The sequence below is a fragment of the Linepithema humile genome, chromosome 4 (genome assembly GCF_040581485.1).
Source record: "Linepithema humile isolate Giens D197 chromosome 4, Lhum_UNIL_v1.0, whole genome shotgun sequence".
Taxonomy (NCBI): Eukaryota; Metazoa; Arthropoda; class Insecta; order Hymenoptera; family Formicidae; genus Linepithema; species Linepithema humile.
The window spans coordinates 26,288,240-26,313,299 of NC_090131.1; the positions used below are offsets into that span (position 1 = coordinate 26,288,240).

The 25,060-nt window shown below is 34.6% G+C and overlaps 2 protein-coding genes across 4 annotated transcripts in view; both read left to right on the forward strand.

Annotated features, from left to right (window-relative positions):
• The first annotated feature begins 725 nt into the window (after positions 1 to 725).
• Positions 726 to 16,398, forward strand: LOC105671752 (endoplasmic reticulum aminopeptidase 1-like). Of its 2 annotated transcripts, none has more exons than XM_067353922.1 (15): positions 726 to 1,448; positions 2,668 to 3,627; positions 8,448 to 8,603; positions 8,719 to 8,798; positions 9,225 to 9,363; positions 9,446 to 9,528; positions 9,618 to 9,820; positions 9,923 to 10,103; positions 10,342 to 10,567; positions 10,832 to 11,409; positions 11,498 to 11,726; positions 11,845 to 12,250; positions 12,348 to 12,490; positions 12,580 to 12,935; positions 13,199 to 16,398. In XM_067353922.1, exons 2-15 carry the CDS (start codon positions 3,480 to 3,482, stop codon positions 13,367 to 13,369), a joined length of 3,099 nt encoding a protein of 1,032 aa, XP_067210023.1. In that variant the 5' UTR covers positions 726 to 1,448; positions 2,668 to 3,479; the 3' UTR covers positions 13,370 to 16,398. The 2 variants fall into 2 exon arrangements, with proteins under 2 accessions (XP_067210023.1, XP_012221595.1); XM_012366172.2 differs by having other exon boundaries at positions 727 to 1,448; positions 9,267 to 9,363.
• Positions 16,399 to 19,221: 2,823 nt separating this feature from the next.
• Positions 19,222 to 25,060, forward strand: part of cnc (cap-n-collar) — a 99,546-nt gene continuing 93,707 nt past the window's right edge. The window contains exon 1 of one of the 2 annotated variants that reach the window (XM_067353289.1): positions 19,222 to 20,603. In XM_067353289.1, coding sequence (XP_067209390.1) covers positions 20,142 to 20,603 — 462 coding nt within the window. In that variant the 5' untranslated portion in view covers positions 19,222 to 20,141. The remainder of the gene's footprint in view (positions 20,604 to 25,060) is intronic. The other variant, XM_067353288.1, reaches the window with a different exon arrangement.

A 25,060-nucleotide genomic window follows, 5' to 3' on the forward strand; every position in this document is an offset into this window, starting at 1 on the left:
AATATAAATATGGCCGCTATAAATTTTTATAGCAACTTTCCTTCTGTTGGGAAAGTGTAATATATAACGTCACCATCTGTGCACCGTGTAGTTATCATTTCAAATAAAAAACTAATTTAAAATTATATTAATAAAATAGAAAGTTTTAAGTGTAGAAATTAATTCCTTTTAACTTCATTGCTTCAAAGTTACCAAGTTTTTATCGCGATGTTATTCGCAAACTGCCTGAAAGATAACGTAAAATTATCAATAATAATGGAAAATATTTTGATAATAAAGCCTATTTAGTTCTTTCTTAATAAAATTTTAATGTTACCAAATTGAAAAAAATTTATTTCTACCAAATATATTAATTTTTGTTTAATATAATATCTATAAAAATCTTAAACATAAATATTATTATTAAACAATTATGAATAATCTCTATTACAGAAATATTTTTTGTATGTAATAAATATATGCAAGTGTAAAATAATGTAGTTGTTAACAAATTTTTATTCCTGCCGATAACGCCTTGAAAACTACACAATCTCGATTGAAATTAAAGTTTAGAATTTTAATGCAACCATGCCATGCGAGATGCATATTGGCATCGCTCGGTTACACACGTCGAACGGAATCTATGAGTGGATTCGACCGTGTCGCAGCTACATGCTATCGCGATCGCTAGTAAGCCATCCCTTTCGGCTCTCGGTCGCGAAGGGCCAAAGAGTTCGAGATGTTAAGTAAATCGATTTCTCTCGTTTCTCTCCCTCTTTCTCTCCGGCTTTCTCCCCCGTTCGAGTGCATACGCCGCCACCACTACTACCCTCGCCACCCGACGATCAGCCAAGATGCCCACCCTGCGTGAACGAGACGGGCGCAACCTGTGGCTGATCCTGACCGGCGCGCCTCCCTGCGTCCGGAAATTCAGCCACGCTCAATCCTCAAAGCGCTTCCACTCAGTGCCATTCCCACCGTGCGACTGTTTGCGTCGTCAGCCTCACGTCGAGGAAAACCCCGTAACGCGTCGTGCGAATCGTCGTCGGCGGCGATGCGCGTCGGATGCAGGTATATCGTCGGTACAGCGAGAGACAGACCGCGCGCGGAGCGTCACGACGCAAGCTCCGAGGGTGGTGTGATGTGCGTACCGGCTTTCCGAGTTATCGTGATGAAACTTTAGTCCTGACGATACAGCGGTCGCGAGCTTAATGTGATTGATTTTGTGCGTATTACGAACGGCAACGCGGCGTCGAAAATGTGCGGATGCTGTCGAGAAAAGAGAGAACAATCGGCGCGTCGGAACCGCGAATGAAAGAGAACTGCGTACGTTGATAAAGGATGAGTGATCAGTTTTTCATAGCTGTGTGATTAGCGACGGTCTGCGATTAGTTGCAACCAACAAAGCGATCGGCGGGAATTTTTTTCTCAACAAACGGATGCCGGATGTTGAGTATAATCAGAGAAAGGTAAGTGTTTTCTTTTTGCAAAATAATAGTTAAATATTTAATCGCAATTACGCATGTGAGAGAAACGCAAAATTCGCCAGAGAACCGGAGATCAATGTTCCATCACGAAATACTCTCTTTTCACATATCGCATACTTTTAAACGCACATACACACGTGCGTTTGCATTTGCGTATTCAATCTTCAATAAAATTGTACATATTTCTGTTCAATTTCCCTCAATATTAATTTATTTTCCGGACTTTATTAAATATATTTTATGACAACCAAATAACAGTATAAAGCTCTAAATAAAATATTTATTAAAAGTGTAAATTTAATTTCGAAAAATAAGTAATTTATATAAATAATGGCTGCAAATTTGTAAAATTCATTTATTAATGTTATTTATTCTTTAAATAAATTGCTCCAAAAATAATTTGCTCCTAACTTTTTTAAATAGAGTCAAAACGTACTATTGCGCAATCCATCGTACGTAACAACGCACAAAAATTTCTTGGCACAAAACCGCGCACGTTATATATCATTTAACAACCATTATCATTGCATAGGCGGTGTCCACAATAGTTGACATAACTCAAAGTATAATTGCTTTTATGGTTCGCATACAGGCCTTGACTACCAATACAGTACCATATGTTTATCTAACACTTAATAGCTTCAAGTTCTTACTCTTTGTTGTCGTTCTTCATTTGCATACATATTTTTACACATATTTTTACATCACTCATGCGAATGAATTATATTATTACTTATTGTTAGTACAAATTCTATAATTTTGAAGTTTATAAAAAACATAACTTGCAATAACGTAATCATTCAAATATCCAAAAAAGAATTACAAACTGTTATAAAATTATCTTAATTTTGCTTGAATAAAAATTTTATGACAGATAATTATTTCGTATCAATATTTAATTACGTACAATACTTTTAATGTTAAATATTTGCGTAATATATTTTTTTTAAAACGTTATTTTATATAGACGGAATTCGTCAAGATTCCGAAGAGACATTTTATAAAATGTTTTATTATAAATATACTTCCTCCTTTTTTAGTCCCTGATATAAAGAGATATTTATACTGGCAGTATTGATCCAACAATGAAGCTCGGCAAAAATAACTTTTATGTATCCTATATTAATATATTTTTCGAAACAACTTTATTTCTCGCAATTAAGAGAATTGTAATTACACAAAGCACTCAATTATGTTGCAGATGCACATCGCTTGGACGCGTAGCTACTTTTTCCAAAGAGAAATATTTTATCATCATATTCCAAGTTAATTAACAATATGAGATGTGGAAGAGAAGACTGATTAACTGTCTACAATTTTTAAAAGTACACCTTATCGCGAGTTATTATAATTATTCCACATCGCATCATATAAAAACGCATCCACTTGATTAACAGAGAAAGTAGCCGAATTTAGCCTCAGAAATAAATATTTTCAAATCAGTACAAGTTGGAGTACTAAGAAAGTATTTAAAGTACCATGAAATCTTATTAATTGGTGTGCACTACCTCAAAAATAAATAGGTTTAGTCGTGCTTGCCAAACCACGTTCGCCGACCATTTTTATATGAAATCTCTTATACTAATCGAAAGCTGATTATGCAAACATAACATATCTCAATATTGGGACCAACGCAAATGCTATCGATATAAAATACATATACAAAAATACTGTGCCGATGTACAGCCTTAACTAAATTACATTATCAAGAGTAGCTTGATATAATTTTCGACATAAGCATATTACATCCTGCACAAGAAAGGAGCGATCGATACTCTCGTAAAGACAAAAGAATCTAAAGCTGGCAAAAGATCTGCGATTTCTATGTTTATTTTCTTAAATGTGTGATAGGAGCAATTACAAGCGTATTGCCGATCAGTAATAAGCCTGAAATATGTCGCTTGGCAAACAGAGCACATCGAAAAATAGCGGAAGGCATTTTTTCCATATATAGCTCTGATTTTGCTGAATAAAAGATCAACCAAATAGAAAAGAAAGAAAAGTGGAAATAAAATGATGAAAGGAAGTCCAGGAAAGGACAGCGAAACTATCCAGCTGGAGCCCATGTCCAGGGCCTCTAGGCAAAACGAATCCGTCGATCTTACAGAAACGGATGCCAAAGTTCCGTTAAGAAACGCCACAAGAAAGACATGCGATTCAGGTATGTGTAACATGAGTTATTTTATTAAATTTTATTGAACTTTTATCGCATGTAAATATTGTAATATGTATGTCCATGTTAGATATATTTATGTAAAATTTATTATATAAAAAAATCAAATCTGATAAAACTAATAAAAAAGTAATTGCTAATAAAAACAAAAATAAATCAATAAGAAACGTAAAATAAATTTTATTGATTAGTTGACGTAGTTTTTAAAAAGAATTATTTTAAATATGAAAGTACATGAAAGTAAACATTTTAAATATAATAAATTAAATATCACGGATAATGTGCATTTATATACGGTTATACGGGAAAATATATGTCGGTCGCACGATATATTTGGAATACTCGCTTAAATTGTGTTCCGCTCAACCGATTCTCATGACTCTTGTATTATTCAAACTTGATAAACTTTGGTTAAATATAAATGCTGTTTACGAAAATGTTTGAAATAGTGCCCCCTTGATTCTTGCGTGTCTATAAATTTCACATCCATTCAAAATTCGTGAATTAATGCTGTTCGTGACTTGGCCGCGCGCGTGATGCAAATTCAACTTCGGAAAATCTAAAGATAGGTATTGATTTGGGCGGAGGAAAGTTTATCGGATTTGTAATCTTTGTCGTAGTTTAATCAACATCTCAATTGCTTTTGTTATTTATAGTCCGCGTATTTAATTTATTCAAAGCGGAAGATGTTTAAGACACGCCACCAAAACTACGTGCGCTGAAATTAAATTGATCAAAAAATATGGTCGACGTTTGTAACGTCGATCCTTTTGGGACGCGCAGCTTCGACGAATATATTGCAGTCGGAAAGCGCATAAATGTTTCAATGTGTTTCGCCCGGCGTCGGAACTCGTTTGACCAGATACAAAATATATTTTGAAATAGCGCGAGACTCGTTGCGACTAGAGGAAATACGCGAATAATTTATGCCGTGCAACACTTGTCTATCTCTCTTGTAGTCGAGAAAGCCTAACCAGAATAGTAAAGCTAAAATGCAACGGGTCACAAGTTCAAAAGTTCAACCGTTTATAAATGCTCCTTTTCAGTCGATATTCCGGATAGTCTTTAAATCAATTTATATATTATTAGTTCCCAAACTTTGCCGTAGTCCCAGATATTTTTATGTGCTCTAGAAACATACGCGCGTCTTTTAGAAAATAATCTATAAAAAGATAATCATTAATATGACAGAAAAGTTTTTTTACAAAAAAATTTATTGATAACAATATGTCATGTGACATATTGCATTTCACGAAATAATTCGACTTTTTAATTGAGATCAAATCGAGTAATGTAGAATATATCTGATATAATTTTACTTTGAAATATGATTCAATACACTTATATAACACTCACACGTATAAGATCAAATTGTACGCGTCGCAAATATCCGTGCGATTGAATTAACTGATGATAATATCAGAGTATTTTGCAATTATTTCTTTTGCGTGTGTTACACGCAACTGGATCTCTGTACAGTTATGAAAGATTACTTAAAAGACAACTTATATTTGTTGCTGTTTCTTATTGATCTCTCCTGACTCGAATCTATAAATTCTACAATAAAACTCGGAATTTATAAGACTCTTAAAGCGGATGAAAGAGTTTTACAGATAAAGAATTTATCTTTGTCCGTAATTGCTTTGATTTCACGATCCTTGTAAACCCTTGTGCGCTTATTCCATTGAAATTAATTCAAGCAATATATTTTTCTTTGTGTGGTGCTTCTTTTTATAAAACTAAATCAATACTATCTCAGAAAGATAAATTTCTTAATTATTTTATGTGTATCGCTCTTAAAAACTAATTCAATTCTTTTAAAAATAAATAATCTTTAATCTAACAAATTTATATTTTTACATTAAAATTTCTACTATTCATCATTAAAACAATTGTTTTAAAGATAAGAAGTGCGAGCAGCATTTTGCTAGGACAACCGTAATGTAATTGTCAGAGGGGTTGCGTAGAGAAAAGAGAAAATCGATACAATACCCCTCTGACTGCAACTCACAAGTGGATCCACGGTAACTCACCCTCCATTCTGATCTTGAAAGGGTCACACAGATCTGTAGAGGATGTACTAACATACATTTGCTCTTTAACTGTTGAAGAGAAACATGCTTTATCATTTATTATGATTTATTACGAGTCCCAAAGAAAATTACTTAAATTTCTATACATGATATTATCTCAAATCTATCGCAAAACATCTTTCACATTCTCATAGAATAGACAAAAAATTCTATATTGCTATTATTTTAATATTAAATCTTTAAACAATAAAGATGGTAAAAATATTTGAGTATTAAAAAATTTCAAAACATTATTTATAAATACAATTATAATTCTGCGTAAAATTTGCTTTAAATATCATAAGTATATATGTCTCTTGATCTGGACAAAAGATAAAAAAAACCCTCGCGACATCATGAACTTCTTATGGCAAGCGATAAAACGAAGCTACCCTATCAATTCTTTTCAAAACCCTTATCTTAACAGGTGAAAGGAGGGTGAGAGACTCAACGAGAGACTCGAAAAACTGCGAGAGATAATCTCGTGTGCAAAAGTACGAAAATTTATATACTACACTTTTATACCTCTCAGGTTTCTTTTTGTCCAAGTAGAACTTTGAAAAAAATCTTTCCATTATTCTTACGATATTGCAGCAAGAATTCTATCGATTTAAAATGATCGATTAGCGTTTAGTTCTTTATGAATGTATGGAGATCGTTACACGAAATGAGCGCATCAACGCAAACTCATAATACCGAGAAAATCAAAGTTACGAATTCACGCATTATTCGGTTCGCTGCTTTCACAACTGATACCAATATCACGGCTGGCTGAGTGGGGTTGCAAAACGTGGATCACGGATGGCGCCACCGTGATGCCAACCACCCCCAACCGATGAGGACCAGCAAAACCACCCCCGTAAAGCAGTCCGCCACCAGGGGGTTTGGAAAGCCGCCATTTCTGCCTAACTCCGCAGCAGCTATATTCCACGCTTTTAATGCCAATGAAATGTCAAGGGACGTCACGCGTTATAGACTCGTTGATGGTGTCGGGCTACTCAGCTCGGGTTTCGTAAGCTCGCGGTTTGTCACGTACCGGCGCTTTCTCGCGGCAGGGTTGTTCGCGGTGGTGGTGCGATTGCACAAAGTCCCGATTGCGTTTGTGCCCGGTGCGTCTAGAACGCCCGCGTTACGCACGAGTCAGCGCGCCCACGCCGTTTGAGTGTCGCGATCCGATGCGGTATAGCGACGCGCCGCCGCTCGTGTTCTTAGTGATCGCCTTCTGAATCCCACGCGTTCGCGTCTCGTGCGTATTATTAATAGTCCGTCGATGCGAAATTAAGGCTTGTTCGAAGGTGCGTTCGAGAAAGGTGGACGCTAATCTCGGCCACGTTACTTCACTTTCAACGGGGTTGACACGGCGACCGGGTTTTCTGGTAAACGGTAAACGGCACGGTCTCAAGCCAATCGTAATTGATGCGGTACGAACGACCGCGGCACACGCAAGCCGGTTCATTCATCGAGAAATCGAATTCCTAACGTCCATCAAAGTTTTTTTCTCGTCGAGTCCTTAACCTTGAGGCACGAGGCGAGAATTCAGCGGCGACAGCCTGCTCAAGGGAGAAGCTACGAGGCGACGATTGAATACCCACACGAATACTGGCTGAACAGAGAGAGCCGCTTATAAAAGTCGCCTATGCCTCGAAAGACGGTGAGGTAAAAGAAGTCGTTCATCGGAGACCGCCGAATCGGTTCGCGATGAGCGAGCAGGATGTGGATGATGTTGCTTTTCTGACAGGTGAGATCTACCTATCCAGATGGCCGGTTGAAAATTAGAATGCGCAACGCGTGCCTTTTAACGAGTCATCGACGCTCTCTTCGATATGACGCGCTTTTGACGCGCGTTTGCTACACTTGAACAATTCCTTTTCCATAAGAATACCTCAACCAGATGGCCCACTTACAACCCTCCGGACTGCGAATAGACTATACACGAAGCACGTGCGTGCGATCAATAAGAGGAAAGCTTCCTCTGATCTTTCGAATTAAAGCGCGATACATCTCGTTCTCGCCCACGCGCTCATATCGCCACTTCTCGCCTGACAGCTTTTGTTATTGAAATTTGTTTATCAATAGCGGAAATAGACGGGTGACACGTTGATAATGTTCGATGATTGCATTGTGTGTGATCTCGCGTAATGAAATATATATTTACAAAGTAAACATATCACTGTAATACGAGTCGCTGACTTTGAAAATAATGTGAGCTCACTTTTATGACGTTAAAACATTCTATTCGGTTATCTTAAATATAAATAAGAATGAGACGTTAAGAATGCAAACCGTCGTACATTTCCAGTGCTATTAGACACGATCATGCAGCAGTTTGAAATTCAGGTCAAGAGTGTAGCCATGAGACTAGCAAATACCGTACACGCGTCAAAGTATTACTTTTGCAGTGACTTTAAATATACTTAAAACAATTTAAACCGAACGCTACACAAATAAAAATTATCTTTTAAATATAAAATATATATAGAACTATAGCGTAAAATAACTAAAAACAAAAACTATTCTATTATTTATTTTTTCTTTCGTATTAGCTATCTGCTAAGTGTAAAAACAAAATGCGACCAACATAAAAGTTATAAAAAAATATGTTAATTAAATTATATATTAAAAATCTACTTGTAAAATTATTTTATTGTAATCTGTTGTTGAATAATTGACCATAAATGATGCAAAAATTTTAATTCTGTTAAATCGAAGCTTTTTACAAAAAATTCTTTGTTTCAGGAGATAGCAGTGCCGGATTGCACAGACGTAATTTTTACGAACGCGCCAATGAAGTCGTTAGATGTTCTGAAAGGAAGACTTATTGCGTGCTTTGCGTCTGTTGCTTGGTGCTTCTTATTACATCTCTCATCATCGCCCTGGCGCCTTTACGAAATGGTATTTAAATGTCAACCGTTTTAACACTATATCGATATTCTCAACGTCAATACTTAATCTCAAACATATAAAAATTACCATTTTTATATTACATATATATTATTTTTTTTTTTAGGCTGCACTTGTTCTGAAGACGAGCTCAGTAAAAGTATAGATGATGAAAAGGACGCCATGCCTCGAATGGAGAACGGAGAGGTATGCACAGAGGCATTATAATATAACAATATTAATAATATTAATAATATTTAAAATTGACATAAAAAATTGAGCGTCTCGTTTATTTTAGAAATTTTTTTATATGATTTAAATCGGATGTTCTCATAAATTCTCTTATAATAATAATTATTATTATTATTTTATAATTCTCTTATAATATATTATGTATTGTTAAAACTGTTTAATATTATTGCAAAAATCAAGAAAATTCTCTATTTGTTTAAGCGAAAATGTAGATTAAAAATAGCTTTTGATTGCATTCATGATAAAATATTTACAACTAGAATGAGGCAAACATATGTATAGTATAGTATAACGGAAAATCAATCAGTAGGTGTATCAGTCAATTAATCAATAAGCATCTATTTACTATAGTTATCTATATTTTATAATACCTTGCTCAAGATACCATACTCAGATCATCGAATACAATGTGAAATCTTGCAGTTATTTCCATGGGATAACATAAGGTTACCTTCATTCGCACATCCTACTAGATACAATATTACCATGCATCCAAATCTTACCACCTTAGATTTTAGAGGTAAGAGTGTAAAAATTTACGTTTAAACGCAGAAATATATCCTCTCTGTTATGTTTAATAAATTCACGGTTTATTTTTATAGGACGTGTAACAATCGAATTTTATGTCGATGAAGAGACCAAATTTATCGTCTTCCACAGTAAAAATTTGACAATAAAGGAACAAGTAAGTACTTAATATTTAAGAGTTACGATTGTACGACCAAATTTTACATATCGTCCCTTTCCGTTTTAATATTTGATAACAAACTTTAGATAGTCAAAGAAGGTTACGAAGAATTGAAGATCGCAAAGTTACTCGAGTATCCGAAACGTGAACAATTGTATCTAGAATTGGAGGAGAAATTTCGAAGAAAGCAGAACTACACGCTATTTCTGAGTTTCAACTCGACGCTAAATAATACTGAACTTAAAGGGTTTTACTTCAGCACCTACGTCACCCCCGATGGAGATCAAAAGTAATTTCAAAACTATAATCATTTTTTTGTGGCAAAAAATTATGCTGCTTTAGCCATGACCAGAAGAAATTTAAACTCTTTGTTGTTTTTTTCAACCTCTAGATATTTGGCTACGACTCTCTTCGAGCCGACGTATGCGCGCATGGCTTTTCCATGCTTCGACGAGCCGCAATTTAAAGCCAAATTTAAAATATCGATATACAGGGACAGATTTCACATTTCATTATGCAACATGCCTATAGTAAACACCGAAGAAGCTGGATTTTATCTGGGTACAAATCTCGTAAGTATGCGCTTTTAATACATAACAACGTGATTCAACGCGCAACATCGCAATTAGTCATCATCAATAATGCGTCGCATATTAGTCTCATCACTTATTAATTTTTCCACTCCATCAATCACAAAATTATTATCTGCATTGCAAACATGGCATTACGGATCATATTATTGCAATTATGATATTGCCTGCTAATAACTGTATTTGCATCAACCTGATATAGAATAATGTTATTTCTCAGTTACGCGATGACTTTCAAGAGTCCGTAGAGATGTCGACGTATCTGGTGGCCTTTGTGGTGTGCGATTTTAACAGATACTTCGAACTGACAGAGAGAAATACGTCTGTGAGTGTGTATGCTCCAGCGCACATGCTTCCACAAACGAACTATTCTCTGACCACTGCTGTTAATATTATGAATTACTTTGAATCTTTCTTCGGCATACCTTACCCTTTGCCAAAACAAGGTATATATTTTTTAAGCTCTAAGCAATAGTTACTTAAAAACTCTCTATATTCAATAATGTTATTGTATTTTATAAGACACATGCTCCTTTCATTTATTAAACAGATTTTTTTATTTTTCTAAGCATGTTAAATAAACTAATTATTCAAAAATTATTATTATTGTTAAAAACAATTACGTAATTTATTATATTATTATTAATTTTATTGCTCTCTTTCCCAGATTTACTATCGTTATTATCACTATTTTCAATATGTATTGTTAGATCTGATAGCAATTCCCGACTTTGCGCCTGCTGCTATGGAAAACTGGGGCCTAATCGCTTTTCGAGAAATATACTTAATGTATGATCCGATAGAAACATCTACCGAAATACAAGAATACGTAGCCGTTCTCATGGCTCACGAACTGGCTCACCAATGGTTCGGTAATCTCGTCACGATGAAATGGTGGAACGATATCTGGCTGAACGAAGGAGCCGCGACTTTCTTTGAGTACAAAGGCGTCAATCACATCTCGCCCGAGTGGGGCATGATGAATTTATTCATTTTGCACAAAACACAACGAGCACTCGAGCTCGACGCCCTAGCTAACAGTCATCCAATAAGCGTACCCGTTGCAAACCCCATGGAGATAGAAAGCATATTCGATACGGTTAGCTATTTCAAAGGCGCATCCATCCTTTATATGCTCGAAGGAGTTTTGTGCGAGAGTGTTTTTAAGCGCGGATTAAACGACTATCTGAATTCTCATGCATATGGAAACACAGAGACCAACGACCTGTGGTCGGTTTTCACAAAGCACACAAAAAATTCATCTCTTGTTAATGAGCTCGACATAAAAGTGAGTATAATATCTGGGGAAAAAAATCGCTCCGCACATTTTTTTATTGCACACGTACTTACTTAATGAAATTGAAAAATATTCGCAGACAATAATGAATACTTGGACTCAACAAACGGGCTTTCCACTTGTGACCATCATCCGTGATGGCGAAACTGTCACGGCGACGCAAAAGAGATTCCTCCTTTCACCGCGCGAAAAAGGAGCGAACATTTCGCAGTCCAAGTCACCCTTCAACTATAAGTGGTACATCCCGCTGAACTGCTACACACACGAACCTCCGGGCAACATCGAGGTGTGGATGAATATGACCAATGGTAACACACAAGGATAATTATATTGAAATTTTTTTGCGTACCTATTTTGTATACAAAACGTTTGCCATATATTTTTTGCGCACTCTAAGAAATTAAGACAGACATATGTTTTATTTAGCGACTTTCGAAATATCGACCGACGTTGAATACATCAAATGCAACGTCAATCAAACTGGCTTTTATCGAGTTAATTACCCGAACGAGATGTGGGTCTCGATCATTAAAACTTTGAAGAGTAATCACACCAAGTTCAGTTCGGCAGATCGAGCGAATCTTGTTGACGATGTATTTTCGCTGTGCGACGCGGGCGAGCTGGACGCTTCGATCCCATTGGATCTTGCGCTTTATCTTATCAACGAAAGAGATCACGCGCCGTGGGAAACTGCGTTGCGCTACCTAAATCTTTGGAAGAAAAGACTAGGCGAGAGTGAAGCGTATAAGAGGTATATCATATTTTTCAAGAAGTTGTTGAATCCGATTACGAAATACGTCGGCTGGAAAGATGAAGGAACGCACTTGAAAAAGTTAGTATAGTATTTGAGCGCATTTTGCTTACGCTTGATTAGATGCCCGACGCTCTGAATAAAACATTATTCTAAACCCTTTGTTGTCTCAACGCAGGTTGTTAAGAACCACGGTATTGAAATCGGCCATCGAGCTAGAAATGACTGAAGTGGTGAAGCCCGCAAAGAATCTTTTCCAAGACTGGATATCGAAAAACAAACGCATCGCGCCTGATATACGGAATATCGTTTACATGGCAGGTAAATAGAAATTTATATTAAATATTAATATAGTTGTATAATTAGAAACGCGTGAAGTAACTCTCGCAGTAAAAATTGGTAATTTATAGGTGTGAAATTTGGGGAGGAGACCGAATGGCTTCATTGCTGGAACGTTTATCTTAAGACGCAAATCCAAAGTGAGAAGCTGGTAATGTTGCAAGCCCTAGGCGCGGCGATGGATCCTTGGCTACTTAAACGTTATCTCCGCTTCTCGCTCAACCGAGATCTGATCAAGGCGCAGGACGTTAACACTGTCATAGCGTCCGTCGCTGCCAATACACACGGACACTACCTCGCTTGGCGACATATTAAAGCCTATTGGCCGCAAATCGAGATCTTGTATATGAACGAATCGCTCTCGATAAGCGACCTTATACTCAGCGTCGTTCCCGACTACTTCATTACGGAATACGACTATAGCGAAGTAAGTGAAATGTCATGTTTTGTAATTTCTCAGACCGCGCTTGATTTTTTTAAAGTTATATTATCCCGAGAAAAAATGGTATAACTGGTCAGATGTAAATATACATATATACGTGTAATCATTATGTTATCAGATCTTTTCATAACTAATTATTATATATTTACATCTGATCATATTACACCATTTTTTCTCGGGATAATATTAAAATTATCTTAAAGTGTGCCGCAATCATTAAATCACTTTGTAATTTTTTCTCGGGTCAGGTCTCAGAGTTCTTCAAACAACACGATCTACGCAGCGGTGATCGCACCTTGCAACAAAGCTTAGAAATAGTGAAGTTCAACATCCACTGGGTAAAAATAAATGCGAAAAGCGTGAATGATTGGCTCGTGAAGTACTTCACGTTGAATACTTCAAAAAATGATACGAGTTAACCCTTGCCCGTTGGAAATGGGACAAAAATGAGCCGAATTGTACATTCAGCCATCATGTCATTATGGCTGATTTTTCTACCTTTCTTATTTATACATAATACTCTTAAGGAATACGTGATACAGCCTACAAAAGTATAGCTCCGACACTACTTGGAGGGACAAAAAAATCATCCATCATCTAGGTATATATTTGCAGATCAAAAGCCACCCATTTCCGTCATGTTCGTTGAGAGATCGTTCCCGCAAAGCATAAAATTTAAAAAATCGACAATCCTTAAGCGAGGATAAAACGTTTCCCTTGATAAAAATACTTCTAGTCTGTACAAAACTCATTATCATAGTCCACTCGCCGGGGAGGATCCTTAAACGAACGCAGATAAAGCCGAATTGTTTATAATGTAACGCATTATATACCGATTTATACGCACTTTCGAAAGTATTTATTTAACGTGCACGCAGTGCGTGCCGATCGGATCACTGTAAGTGTAAAAAAAAAAAAAAAAAAAATAGTAAAAGCAAAGACATCGTTGTTCCTAGGGTAGTCGTTGACCCGACATTCGGCAAATGAGGGCTAACGACGTACGCCTAATCGAAAAGCTTTAGTATTCCGAGTTTACTATACTTTATTATAACAAGGAGTGATGATAATCATCTCCACGTGATGTCCAAGCCCCCCCATTCCTGAACCATCCAGTAAGTTATCACTTAAACAGGAAGAGTCGAACTTGCGGCTTTATCGGAGAGAACGCTGATTGCACCGCACTTATGGCCCGAAGTGCGAAGGTCTGTGTGTAAAACTTGCGCTACGAGGTATTTATAGAGGTAATCGAATTATCATGACTGTACGAGCGATCGTTCCACGTGTTAAAGTAGCATATCAATGTACGGCAAAGAGGTGTGATACGCTGAATTGCTCGGGTCTGTGTCTGTGTCTCACAAGCACCGTCCAGAGAAAATCGAGACAAGATGGTATTAAAAAGAAACTTGGCCGCGAGCCAGATGGATATATGTCAAATTAATTGTAAAGGAAAAAAAGAATTGATGTACCGTGTGTGTCGCGTATTGGTGTCTGTTAGAAATTGCTGAAGGCGCAGGATACATTTCGCGTGGAGTTGATCGTTCTCCATGCGAAGTAGCATAAATAGAGAACTGGATATTTTATTATGAAAAAGTTAATAAATTTATATAATCTGAACAACGCTTTATATATGGTGTGCATGTATTATCATAAGAGAGACGTGTGCTGCGTTTGATCGACTGCTTTTACAAAAGATCTGGATGCTGACGCATCGATATTAACGCTAAACTTATCTAGGATCTCTTTAATGTTATTTTCGGCATTGTGCTTGATTCCGAAAAATATTAATTAACAATTGTGAACTCTAATTTGAAGCCGAGCATAACGCGTGTGTAAATTACACAATGCAATTGACACTTGAAGTAATTAAATATGAGTTATATTTTAGTGTTAATTCGTTTACCGTTTCCCGATCGTTAAACGACTGGACAATAAACATCGAGATATAGCGAAATATCGACATTATATCTCAATTATATTATATTTAACATATGTTAATTGCTCTTTAATAACGTAGATTAATTTAACATTTCGAGATTAAAAACCTAGGTACCTATTGTATAAAATTGATCATACGAATACAAAGACGTGAAGGTCTGCAAAGTGTCTAATATTTGTACAGGGAAAGCAAAGTCGATTGCGATACAAATTCTTAGTCCATCAAGAACTACGTCAAACTACCACAAATATTCATATATACTCTCTACTTTAATTTTTCAACTATTTTTCATTCGTCAAAGCTTAATAGTTAATCAAAGCTTAAATTTACGTGTCCTTGTAATCCAATAAAAATTCAAATACTCGTTAGTTAAATAAAACACATTACTACTCGTCACACTCGACATAAGGACACGACAGAGTATTTCAATATTCTTTTGCTATGAATCTTATACTGCCATTAATGCTTGCTATTATTGATGCCCACTACGAAATGTGCTTCTCTTTCAATACTTAATATCTACTCATTAGCATCTTTCTTATTGGATCAATATAACGGCGTTAATTTTCAGCGTTTATCGCATTTACAGTTCCATAAGCAAACTGAGACACGCACATATTCATATATCTACACATACGAATACAATTCTCCGCGTATGGAGAAAAATTTGTAAATAACCACAACAAAATGAATCATTTCATCGTCCCATTAAATAGATTTTGATACACTCCAAACGGCGAATTAATGAATCGACGCACAATTAGATACCTTACGTGTAAATAACATATTTTTTCACTAACGGATATTCTCTCTTAAAGAGTTAACGAACGATAATCGCCCTGGAACGGGAAGCGCCTGCTTACCGACCTGGGCGAAAGATACGAACTGATTGGCCTATTTTATAACGTTCTTACAACATTCGAAAGTACTCGTGTAAGTGCATACATAATACTTTCGTTACTTGTGTATTCATCGATCAAAACGCAATTGCGAATTTAAATCCAAAACTAATCTTTACGAAACAAAATACATATTTTATTTTTTACGTATAGTTATCTGGTCAGAGAAAAAGAGGGAGGGAGGGAGAGAAAGAGGGAGAGAGAGAGAGAGAGAGAGAGAGAGAGAAGATTCATTAGCCTAGTATAAATGGATCTATATCTATAATTTATCAAAGCGAATAATACGTCTACGGATAACGTCGATTTTATTTTTAATTAAGAATTTCATTATATCAAACCCATTGTATGCGGGACGAAACGAAAAAAAAAATGCTATATCGAAAGACTGGATACCAAAGTAATCAAGAATATATACCTATGTGTAAAAATACATATTTTATGCATCACACGATTACGTCTTACGAAAACGGGGCTGTCTTACATCTATATATACCGATATAACAATATATTGTATACCGTTCCCAACTGTATTGTTGTCATAGATATTTTGTTGTATCAAAGGACATGGAGATATGTACAAGCATATAAATGAATATATTATATGTTTAAAATACGCCGAACGTGTATTTCCATCAATAATCCTGATTCGCGAAAAAGATTACTGACGAATATAATTATACAAAATATGCAATAAAACAAAATTGTATTTTTTTTCTGTAAATATTAGTCATAAATGATAAAATGCTTGAATGCATTCGGAAGTAATTTAATTTACATTTGCAAGTAAATTAATAATTGCGATGAAAACTCGCTTTATTAAGAGCCTACATAAATATAAATATAAATATAAATGAATTACATACATTTAGTGAACATAATAATTCGATAACTGATTTTGGAAAACCGAATTTAACAGATCTAAAAATACACGCTAAACGTAAGCAATTATTACATTCTCAACTGTTGCGTTCACTCACTTACAGCCACGTGTTCGCTAACTGAAGAACGACAATGAAATACAATGACGGTCACACCGTCATTGGTAGCTTTAAGTGCGCGTCGTTAAAATTGTTATCCGTAAAAACAAGCTAATGATTTTTTAATTTTCTGCGACCTTCGTATGTAGTAGATTAAAATAATGTTGAAACTAATATAACATAAAGAATTCGAATAAATTCGTGGACAAATAATTTGGAGTAAAATCTTGAACAATAAATATTAAAAGAAACAAATCGGTGTCAATGCATTTAATAAATGCAATTTCGACATCAAAGTGATACTGTATGAAATTTGTTTTGCCGAAATGCGAAGAGATCGCGGCGATGATTATAAATAAACAAAATTGTCGATGACGACGCGATACCACAGTGACGTTTCCGATTGCAATATGGTGACGGTATTAGCCGACTGACAAATTTACGATAACGCGTGCAAAACAGCAGTGACGAATGTCTGACCGCAAATGTTCTCACCGAGCAACGAGCCATCATCAACGAAGGTCGTGTTTCAGGTGAGAGTATAGTGAGACACAAATGTATACGCGACACACGTAAATGAGTAAATCTGCGTATAGTAAATATACACACACATACATATATATCACTCGAGAAAGCACATGAATAAATATGGTAACGACGCCACGCGTAGTTGAACACGTGATACAGGTCAAAGTTCTTTATCATAAATACGGTCGCGGATGTCGCAACTTCGACATATCAAACGGAAAGACAATGAGTGATCGTTATCAAAGATCGAATCTTTCAATCGAATGCACGTGAATTTGTCAAAAAAATTTGAAAATTTTCTCCGTTAGATTAGTTTTATAAATTATTGCGAAAAGACAGACGAACTGTTCTTTCCATAAATATAGTTTTCAGATTCTTCTCGAAAACTGCATTATTAATCTTAATTGAAAGTAAGAATGACGTGAAACTATTCCATAAAATAACTAATTACTTCTTTGAATGTATTACATCTAAAAACAGGAGCGGAGAAAGTAAATTGCTGCACGGAAGATTGAAATTACATCGTAAGTGCGTTATACACATTTACTCAGAATGAGTTATAGTGTTAGATGATTGATCAAGTGACTTTCAGTTGATAATAACATATTTGTAACGAACATATCCTGCCCTGCCTGAGAGATATAAAGATGACTTATAAAAAAACATAAAAAAGATTAGTCAGCCATTTTTCATACGATCGGAAGATGATGCAAACGTTATGTTGTAAATATATATATATACTTATACATAGTTACAAAGAGACTGAGCTTTGCATCATTTTGTTTTATAGCTTGTAATCAGGCCAACGGCAGTGTCTTGCGAAGGAATCGAAGTCGTATGTAGCAACGTATAAAAACAGCGCACGTGTAGTCTATTCGTTGGAGCTAGCTTGCATTCTATATCGTAATACATTCCATATATAGATATGTATATTTTAATCGAACTATAAGCAAAGACCTACACGTGCCCGCATAATCCATGGATGGTAAAAAATTTGCATTAAACTTCAAGAATGTATTCTTTAAAAAATTCTAAAATAAATTATCTCCAATATTGAAGAAGATAGATTTTACTGACAAATTTTGAAATTAAATTTTAAACAACAAATTCTGTCAAAGTGAACTTTACTGAACGTTAATTTCAGAATAAGATAAGTTTTTCTTATTTGATTATTAATAATAAATAATTACTCCGATTTGAATTCCTGAAAAAGAACAGTTAAATGTAAACTTTTGAAAAATATATTACAGAAACAAATTTAACAACATGCTTTAAATTCACATTATTACATAATAATGTGCAAAAAATTTGTTGCAAATAAATATACTCGAAATGTAATAAAAAGTCACTGTGTTATATAAACATATAGACGTAAATATCGCGGCGCAGTATTAATCATTATCCTCTGTTGAGACTCATTATCAATGCCATGATTTTGCATTTTTATACAAGCCAGTTCTGCTTATATTACAATGGGTCAAAAACAAAATTTAAATTTACCTAAACTACTAGCCAAACTATATGCACGAAACTACATGTTTTTTTGTAGCTCTTTACATTACTAATCATGCGTAAACATGCATGATGTGTTTGATTTTAATAACAAATTCCTTTTAATCCTTTTAACTTTTAGTTCTTTCCAATCACGATACTAATTTTCACTTTTTTATACTTTAAGTTATTGTACGACGCAAAATTCGTAGTTACAAAAATATTTATCGTCAAACTGAACGATAACGAGTTGACCGCTGCGGTTTGCTATCGTCTCACAATAAATAAGCAACAAAAACACGCAAAATAAGGATAATTTGATAATCAACAGGCGAGCTGTGAGTGAGTCGCGCGAATTGGCGTGCTATCAAAGGAAACATGCGGGGAAATTTGCGGTGTCGGCGCGGCCCTGGTGAATGCGCGATGTCGCCGGAGCACGATTGCTGAGTCACATATCGCGAGCGATCTCTCCCGGCAAGGTGCGCGACGTTCGCTCGGTCGGTTTCTCCGCGTACGTAGTGTCGCGTAAAAGTATTGTACGGCAAAGTGTCTCATCGCCACGCGTGACTATCAGCCAGCGTTATGGCGTAAAAGAGTGAACCGCATAAATTACCGTCGACCGTAAGTCGCGTGTAAATTTGTTTTGAACGACGATTCGAACGTGTTTTTTTGTGCACCGCTGTATGTATACGTGTTACAGGAATCTGTCAATGTGCCGTCTCACTCGCGATCTCAGCTGATTCGCGCGTGTGTATAGACGTTTCGATCCACTTCGCTGTCTGTCGGCACCGATAGTGTCTGAATCCGCCGTTAACGGCACGGAGGTACAGTGTTCGCCTGTCAAAGGAGATCGGCGAAGCATGCGTGGAGATGCGCGCGGCCGCATCGTGGCTTGATGTGACTCGTGCGCGGTTTTGAGGTTATTTCGGTACTATTCTCGTGTAACTGACCTATACCCTGTCCCGACGGAAAACTCCCGGATCTTTTATTTCCACTCTGACGCTCCGAGCGACGAGTCGCGTTTCCGACGGTTCGCGCTGCCGACGTTTCGCATAAATTACAAACTGCGGCTGAACGTGCAGTGTGTGCTCTAACCTAAAAATTGAATTCAAGAATTATTCGAAATGTGTTTCATCGCGTGAACGTGTTTTGTCAGAGACTCCAAGAGACTCTTTATTTTCGTGAGGATATCTTTGCATCATTTGCATGCAATGTCAATGAATATTTTGCGCTGGCACGTCATTTTCTCATGATGTCAAACTTATTGTTTGTGCTTGACAAAAACAGCGAGCTACTGTGACAACACGTCAGAACTTATAGACTTAGTTTTTATCTGTATAAGTCGGAATAAGTCGGCAACATGTTGTGCATAAAGAAGTTGTACCGGGAGGAGTTGCTGCAACTAGCTTTGCTGCTCTCCTTACTGCGTGTAGATCCAGAATCTTATCTAGGTCTGGATATTCAAACCATCAATGTGGGATCTTTGGATCTCAACAATGGATCTGGATGGCACACGGATCACACAATTATCCATCGTCCGATGTTTGTGCACCCAAAGAATCCAGATTCTATGCTTCTCAACTATCAAAGGGATTTGTTTGAAGAACTGAATTCATTAGGCAGATACAATAGAATGAATTCTGGTCTGAATGCTATACAAGCTTATCTATTAAATGTTGAAGAGTCTAACACAGATACATCATTAGCAGGACCTAGTGTACCTGTTTCCACAAATACAACTAGGAATATGACATCTCCTGATCCACCAACTTCTGCGCAAAGCCCTGCATCACCAGTTAGTGCAGCGGAACTTACTCAAGAGGTACATCTTTTAATATATATTATTCAACAGACATGTATTCAACTATAAAGATCCATTAAATATATATATGCATATATGCAATGACACAAGCCATTAGTTATGCCACAATATCATAATTACATGATATTTTTATGTTATTAAAATTATTTCTTAATATTTAAGTTATTAAAGATAATAAATTGTTTTCTCTTTTATTATAATTTAATGATAACTCTTGAGCGATTATTCTTACTTTTTTCATAAAAATAAATGAGATGATAAGAATCCTACATGATAAACAGTGAAAGACAGAAAGAGAGGGGGGAGGGAGGGGGGGGGGAGTGAGAGAGATTGTGTAGTGATATTTCAACATTTATATCTGATATGTTGAGATATTTCAATTTTCCTCGAAATTTACAATGTAAACAAGAATTTCTTAGTTATATTTTTTATTTTTATCATAAAAGTAGTATATTTCTAAATTATTTATATTTATTGTTTATTATTTATAAAGAATATAATATACAAATATAAAAGTGAATGACTAATTGTCCGAAAAAGCTTAATATTCTTTTTTACCTCATAATTACTCATAATATTTTGTAATTTTTTGCGAACAACAAAAAAATAAGTGGTTTCGTGACGTAAATTCTGAATGCGTCAAACTGCACGCAATAATCAGACTTAAAAATAATATTGGCAGTGCACGCGGCACGTATCTGAAACATTATTTTTCTTTGCCCGAGGCAAATGTTCTGAAAAATCAAAAATAACCGCGTCCCGCCACGGTCACGTTGAAGGTAGGAACCTGTTGAAAAGAGAACGCAATCGCTCTTTCATAGCAATATATAAGTAATCGCGTCATGTAAATGACCTCGCGAATCCTTGCAAAGACCTTGCTTGTCGTAGAAATACTTTTCTGCTTTCCTCTCTTGTTTCCTTCTCTCTCTTTCTCTTTTTTACGAAACATTAAACTAGCTCATAAGATTTCAATTTTTCATTATGATCAACTTGATTTGCCTTACAGAATTGTACACTTATATAACGAATTATTATGTTTAGTTAGATAAGATTTTCTTGTCATACTATTTTGCATATGCATGTAATGAGTTCAAAGATAAAAAATAGATACATATATAAAATTTAATCACTCTTTTGATATTAAAATTATATATTTACGGTTTAGAAAAAAATCATAAGAGGGTTAAAGGATAAAGATAAAATTAATCATATTTATAAATATGATTATATATAATCCGTTTTTAAATTATAAATGGAAAATAAATAATGACATATTAATAATGAATGCTTAAAATGCTAACAACATTTAATGTTGATCTAATTTTGAATCATGTTCTTTCTATTCGTTATGAAACCATTACATACACATAAAGTTCTAAAGAATTCGTAAAAGGAAGTTTATAATTGATACTATAAGTAGTGTCGCGTGCAGAAAAATAATAGGTTGATGAATCACCCCACAAACCCACTTTCTTTGTTGCACATCAGAGTGTGACTGTATTCGGTTGTTTATATTGCATGTGACTCGCCTGTATTTTCGCAATTTTTTGTCAAGCCTGCACAAAAATCGATTCTTTCCTTCTCAGGACAATGTCCTTGCGTGTGCAAGTTACCTATATTGACTGATCTGGGTTAACTAATTGCGAATTTGTCCCGATGACCTAGCGATGACCGTTTTTAGCAAATCCTTCGATCGCATTGATCGTAATGACGCATCAAGACAACTGTGCGCTTCATTATATGATAAAAAGTATAAGTATGCCTTCATGCTCTTTAACTGATATCAAATACAATGACGATAATAAATTACCAACCATGATGACTGATGTAATTTATAAGACATCGTATATCATATAAAATTACAATTATTTACTACTTTCGAACTTTTATCGTTTTTTCTTTCAAAAACTTTACATTTTCTCATAAAGTTTATTTATTTTTTTTAATTCTTAATAAATAAAACGTGGAAAAGGATGCATATATAACAAATTTATATAAAATATAAATTAACGTAAAAGTTGATTTCTATTTTATGTTTTTAGCTATATCAGATTACTATATAATAAAGTAATATTTAAAACTTTTATTTTAAAATGTTAAATTTAAAAAATTAAGTATTTCGATATAACTGATAAATCCATTAGAGAGACATAATGCAATAATCCTTCAGTGTCAGAATGAACAATTACATATGCAATTGATTCATCTAAAATAGAACAATGTCAAGTGGATTTAATTTCTAATAGAATTCTTCGATTTTTGGTAAGCTGAGGTCACGCGAAACTATGATATCACGCACGTATAAGAACTCTTTTCTGAATTATCTCATCACTTACGATAATAGTCTTCAGATGAAACTGGACACTTGTGTTTGAGTTAGAAAGGATATTGCTATCGATTTATGAGATGTCAAATATAAAAGCCTCTGAATATTTTAACATGTCGAATATAGAAATGTTTAATGATATTGCAATGATTAAAACTGGATCTAACGTAAAATGACCTATTATAAATTTATCCTTGTCTTTAAAATTAAATTTTATACTGTCTTTAAAATTATATATATAAATTATAATATAATGGTAATTAAATCAATATTAATCTACCAATTAGAATAGTTTTGATAGAGTAATTTTGATATATTACTTTTTAGTTTTAAATTTTGTTAATGTGTGAAACAATGCTTAAAACATTAACAAATATTTTTCAAAAAAATTATGAATTGTGCTATATACAAAAACATCACTTATGAATTATATATGTAGTCATTATAATGGCATATGATATATTTGTATATAGAATGACGTAATAAGTAAGAATAACGCCAGTCTCTTGATAATTATTATTTTTAAATGTCAATCTTTCATTTTAAAGACTGGAGTCATTTCGTGAAACCTGCTTATGCGTCGAACCTGAACCGAATGTACACTGTGTTAAGTAAGCAATTTTCACGTTGAAAATATTTCTGAGACGACATAATTCAATATATCGAAAGAAATCACGATAAATTGATTAATTTTTTGATCAATTAATTTCATTTTGTTATCATATTAATCCTGATTTAAAAAATGTGATTAATATGATACGAAAAAGAAATGGAAAGAAACATATTGATTTTGCACATTAATGTGTCAGTTTCTTATATTTGCCATTCATCAACTCGCACAACGATGCATGACATTATTTTCAAAAATTTTAAAAGTTTTTTATGGTTATTATATTACAGCAAGAATAAAAATGTCGATCTTGTGATTGTAATGATATAAAAGAATTGGAAAAGCATATTTATAAATGAAAATATGTTCATAGAACTGTTGTCAGCAATTTTCTATGACCATTTTCAAATGTTTCTAATTGCGACTAAAAGTATACGTAAGTGTATTTTCCGTACATTACTAAGAACTGTCCCGTTCCAAATTAAACATCTGGCCTTATTCCAACACATGGACGAATGTCTTGAAGTAAATTTATCAAGATTTTCGATAGAATTTATTCAATATATTTTGCAAGAATATCATCATTCAATTCTTTTTCCATTGTGTAATTATAAATACCGTATTAACAAATTTTATCACTGTGTACGATTAGAAATTTTAACGAGATATTTCCAAAACTTTTCATGAAACCCATGCAACAACCTCTACTACAAAAATAATGTAAATGTGTATATGTATACGCATTAAGAACGACTCGTGAAAAAAGAGATACACGATAACCAGATGCGACCCCGTTTTCACGTGGATTGATGCTCTCTGTACAAATCTCTCGTTTTCAGGACGATATATGTGTCCAGAATTAGGAACCGGTCGAGGATTTTTAAGACGATCGTAACGTACTCGCGAAAAGAAATTCGCCCTTCTGTCTCTAATTTCGCGTGTTAAAAATGCGTTGAATGATCAGACGCCACACGAATTCCAAGGCTTACATTTTATATTTTTGCTTTTTGTCACATGCGACGCGTAACGAATATTCGCTTTGACCGGTATACAGATATCTCTCTTTCTTTCTTTTTTTTGAAGATGTGACATTTGTATGGATATAAATCAAGTCGAATAGTGGTGCTAACTGTCACAGTAAAAACAGTATTTTAATAAATGCCGCATGTTGAAAAGATGTGCAACCAAGTATAGAGAATAATGTTATTCTATTAATTTTACCTATATCTTATTCACGATATTCTGGAAATAAAACTTTAAAATGTACGCGAATATTGATAGATTGTCTTACAAGTTATTTGTGTTAATATTATTAATCTCGTAATATTTTTTATAATATCAAGCATGGTTTTGTAATAATAAATAATATATATTTGAATAAATGATATAATGTATCACGATATAAATTTTATTTCAGAAAAAATAAAATGTTGTTTTTATTCTGAGGTTATCATTACATCACAACGTATTATTAAAAAATGTAAATTTTGAATTTGAAAATATTTATTAATTTATTAATAT